Raw genomic sequence first — 4,894 nt, 5'->3', positions numbered from 1 at the left:
AGTCTGAGTTCCCTAATTGTGTCACTTCACTTTGCACAGACAAATATTAAAGTAATGAGAAGAAACCTTGGTAAAATTTACTCATAACTTTGTTATGAGAAGATGTAAGATAAGTTATTTGAATAAATAACTCATCCCCCTACATCAGTATGGAACTGCACCATGGTTTAATAAGTATATTTAATCTCAATTATTGCAGTGATTACAATATTGATATTTATGTAATTTGATGTATTACTATATTATTATCTTATAAGCATAGACATCTTGTATAATATTGCTCAACTGTTGTAATATTATGTAGTTCTTTTTCAACGATCGTCATTGGCAATGTTGCCTTTTTCGACACATATAGATAAAACACTGGGATCGTATTTTCTTCCAGCATCAATGGTCTTGTGGTTAATGCCATAGTTTTTTATGTGGGAGATCAGGGTTCAAATCCCAGTTACAGTAACTTTAATAAAAATATTATTTAAACTTCATATTTTCACACAATTACCCTCATTACAAACACCTGTGACAGCCACAAGCTGGTACTTGATTAGAAAACACATTTGAACTTGGTCAGTTCATTCTGCAAGTCCATTGCTGCAGGCAATGACATGCTACAAGGCAATGCACACTTGTTTTTACATCATAAAAACCCATGTCTAGTTTTCCTATTGAATCCTGGAGGCCTCCAGAGGTTTTGTCTGCTCGGCACCCTGGGTTCAAATATGCACAAACCATGTCAGACTCAGGCAAAGGAACAAAGAGAAGACAGTCAGATTACAATCAGTGGCAAAACTGTTTTGTTTTGCACACTTTTTTAAAATAACTTACTTTTAAAAAGTTGAGTTGCCTCTGCATTACATTTTCTATCAACAACATCTAGATGTAAAATGCTCTTATCAGTAAGGGAGCAGTCAAAAGGAAAACAACTGACACATAGAAAACACATGTACATATAGGACTTATAGGTTTGTTTTTTATGTTTTGTTTTTGTTGTTTGTTTTTTTTTTTGCATTGATTTTCATAATCTCCCCTAAATCGTGATATGTAATTGTTTAAAATATCATTTGAAGATGTAAGATGTTCATGTAACACATAAATAAACAGACATCTAAGTCATTTTTAACAAAAAATACTTTTTTCAACAAAGAACGGTAATCATTTAATGTCAGGCTGATGAAATTCCAGTACCAAAAAAGTTATAATGACAATAATAATTGTTGTTCTTCACTGTTTAACATATTTTCTAAAATAAATAGGGTATTCTGTTGCAAATTTAATCACTCAAAAAAGCTACGTTCGTGTCTCAATTTTCAAACAATGTACTCCTGTGAAGATGTGCAACACAGCAAAGACAGATTCATGAGTTCTTGTCTCGCAGATCTACTTCTTTAAATTTATATCACATTATTCAGCTCCTTTGTTATCATTCCAAAGATAAGATCAAACACAGCTGTAACTACAATCTTCTGTTTGCTGCTGCTGGTGATGAATTTTGTGTGCATTACCATGACTGAACTACAGTCACAGCGGTCCCAAACCTGTGTGAAAACCATTCAATTAGTCTTGGCTAAGTGTCATGTCAGGTGGATGTTGGGTTTCTAAGTTTCCAAAGTTCCCACTTACTTCCAGTGTGTCTGTCTTCAGGCCTGCTTGTATAGTAGCAGTCTAACAGTGAATGTTCCTTTAGCCCATTTCAGTTTCCCCAAAATTTGAAGAGGATTGTGTTATTCCAGAGTTAGGGTTAGCCAACATGGCATATGTCGCAGCAAAAACGGACAGAAAACACGTTGAAAGGATGTTAAAAAGACAAAAAGTCTTGCGAGTATGGTCGTAGAATTATTTATTAATGGGCAGACATTTGAACAGAAAACAATCAGAGAAGTCTGTCAGATGTGGCCGCCCGACTGAGGGCGGAAGAGAAATGTTATACCTTCAGCTATCAACATATGATAAAGAACAACCAATCACAACCTGCCTCATGTCCCTAACAGCCAATGACAAGCTCTAAATCCCAAGGTGACCATATCGGTACGTCAAAAGATGCCATCTTGATGCTGTAGCTTCTGACGTCTGTAGCCACTGATTAAAGAAACAGTCATAAGATATTABTAGATACGGACGGTGGACARTGTCAAGGTGGCAAAGATAATTAATCCACCACATTCCCTCCTCTTGAGTAGACAATACTCAAAACCAGAAATAGAAAAGGAATAATTATTAATTGTCTGCTCCATAAGTGCAAAAAAACATCAAGTACAAGGAAATAGTGCAAATCAAAATAACGACCATAAAAACATTCATTTCAATAAAGCCAAAAACACAACATGAATAAATCTTAAAGACAAATAGAGCATCATTACACACCAGAGAAAAAAAAATCGATGAAGATCAAAACATGTCAAAATTTAAAAAACTTAAAAGTCCAAGTTTAGACAAGGTATCTTAAACAAGTTCTGCCTCCCGGCGAATACTTGATGGAGCGCTCCGCCTATGTACCATCAGAATCTTATCTCGGATAGTGTGTTAATTAATAACAAGTTGTCAGGTAAAGTAAAGCAAATTAGGACAAGACAGAACAACAAGATGCCAATAGGCATTTTCTTCTAAGTTAACAGATTTAGACAAGTTAAACAACAATTTAAAAATAGAGGTCACCACCTTTAATGAACCTGAGAATAATTGAAGAAATAAATGTATTACAATCAGTTGTAATGACTATCCACCCCATTCAGGAAGATTTTATTCCACCCACAACCATTAAAAATCCAAAATCAAAAAATCAAAACCACAAAATCTAGGATAAGAATAAATTCAAATATGCTGAAATCAGTTCAAATGCAATGGAGACAGTTTCTTCAGCTTTCATCTCCGAGAGCAGATTGTTAAGATGATTAATAGACATAGAAATGTTTCCAGAGACATCTGGGAGATAGGAACAACAAGACGGACCTATCACATGACAGAGACCACCCTGAGAGGCTAATAACAGATCCAAAGCTAGGTGGTGCTGGAGCAGCATATTTCTCGATGCTACTAGGAAGGGAGATAAAGCAGAAAAGCCTTCCTCAACAAAAGCAGTTAAGTTCTCCAGTCGAGTGTGCAAAGAATCCAACCTATAAGCCAGATGAACCGTTCCCCACCAAGGAAAAATACCACCCACTAACTTGTCACATGTGGAAACAAATGCAGATCTCTTTGACCTATGATTGCCATAAGAAGAATGCACAAACTGAGGATAGTGATGKGTGGTGTAAACAAGCTGATCTATCACAGTGATCACAGGAACCAGGTCAACTAATGTGCAAGTACCTGACCAATTTGGCGGGATAACTTGGAAATAATGAACACCACACAACCAGACATAATCCTGDGGACATCCTGCTCCCAGGTCATCAGGCCAGGCAAGAAGATAGGCCTGAATGGCAAAAGATGAAGAGAGTGTGTGTGATTTAATCCTAGAAGGCACACGGCGAACAATGCAGGGAGAGACGTTAAAAGGGGGCGGAATTTGTGTACCTGGGAGATTTCCTATCTCCCCGGTACTGTCAACAATTTGAAGACAGCCTACTGTCTCGCCAAGGAAAAGTTTATCAGGGCTCCGGGCTCTGTGAACACAAAAGGGATGAGACATAGAACTGTATGAGGGATGAACAGTGCCCACTGGTTCAAATAAAGAAAAGTCATCAGTGCGTAATGCACTGCTTTCTGTGGCTCKGATTGCAACACGAGACATGTGTTCACAAGRTGCTGGAAGATCTGTTCTAGCATAAGCCCAGCCGTTGGCCCCCTTTAAGAAAGGAGGGGTCAGCACCATCAAAGCACAYAAGAAATCAGTAGAGTTCAAAGGGCGAGGCCTAACAGGAAGAAACATGCTTGCATCATGTGGAAACAATGTACAGGCATAGCAGGAAGTGTTTAAGCCAGCACTTTGAAGAATAGACCTGACCGTGTTCCACCAAAAATTTCCAGCTTGACCCTTGGACGCCACACCAGCAAAAACAGGGGGGTAATGGACAGCACCCCCAGGAAACCCAGCATCTAAGGACTTGAAAACAGGAGATAACTTGGTGATAACATGTGGGACACGGACAGAAAGCCAGAAAGGTGCACAAACATCGTAGCCAGTTATGTAAGCACAAATGGTATAAAACCCAGTGTCAGATTGAACAGCATTTGCAACGTGAAACATGATAGCTGGAGAAGTGTTGTTTACTTTCCAGATTTTGATCCTGTTCTTGATGTCAGAGACATCATCCGTAAGTGTGTATCCCCAGTCAGAGTAACCCRTTGTCCAAAGAGCCTCTGACCAGGAGCTGCAGGTGGGGCACACATCAGGAACGCTGTAACAGACATACATTTCGGCCCATATCATAACAGTAATGTCCGAACAGTAAAAATAATCACATGGGTTCAAAACGACAGTGCTAGTGGTGCCAGCTGTCACAGAGATGTTGGGCCCATGTGTACAGTAATCGATCCAGGTGGAATGAGCTCTCAAAACAGGTGGGTGGGGGGCGTCTTGATTAATCAGTTCTGGGACACGCCCACAGGTGAATGGGGTGAAAAAGAGCATAAGAAATAGTCTAGCAACAATGCACCCAGCCATTTTTCTAGGCTCAGGTGCAATTTTCACTTCAAAGGATATGTGATCAGCCGATCACAAAACAGGAGCCGAGGTCGGAGCAGTGGCCTCGTGCTCGGATGTAGGAGTAGTGCCGTCCGGTGCTACTCTGGGGGGATGCAGGACCTTCCTGCAGTGGGAGATGTGGATCCAAGTCGCATGCTCCGCGATCTTCACGGCCGTCCGGGTAACCAGTAGAATCTGGAACGGACCAATCCAGTGCTCGGACTTCCAATTCGCCCGTCTGAGGTTCCTCACCAGGATGTGGTCACCAGG

At 40.0% G+C, this 4,894-nt stretch overlaps 1 protein-coding gene across 1 annotated transcript; it reads right to left on the bottom strand.

The window, feature by feature from the left end:
* Positions 1 to 2,634: 2,634 nt before the first annotated feature.
* LOC106532120 (uncharacterized) lies at positions 2,635 to 4,894 on the bottom strand (the record flags this gene model as incomplete). Its single annotated transcript, XM_014028127.1, is given in 1 exon segment — positions 2,635 to 4,894. A coding segment is annotated over 1 exon segment (1,812 nt). The 3' UTR covers positions 2,635 to 2,791.

The sequence above is a fragment of the Austrofundulus limnaeus genome, unplaced genomic scaffold (assembly GCF_001266775.1).
Source record: "Austrofundulus limnaeus strain Quisiro unplaced genomic scaffold, Austrofundulus_limnaeus-1.0 Scaffold719, whole genome shotgun sequence".
NCBI classification, from domain to species: domain Eukaryota; kingdom Metazoa; phylum Chordata; class Actinopteri; order Cyprinodontiformes; family Rivulidae; genus Austrofundulus; species Austrofundulus limnaeus.
Note: the sequence above shows the minus strand (reverse complement) of the source record. Positions and strands in the feature narration are given on the sequence as shown.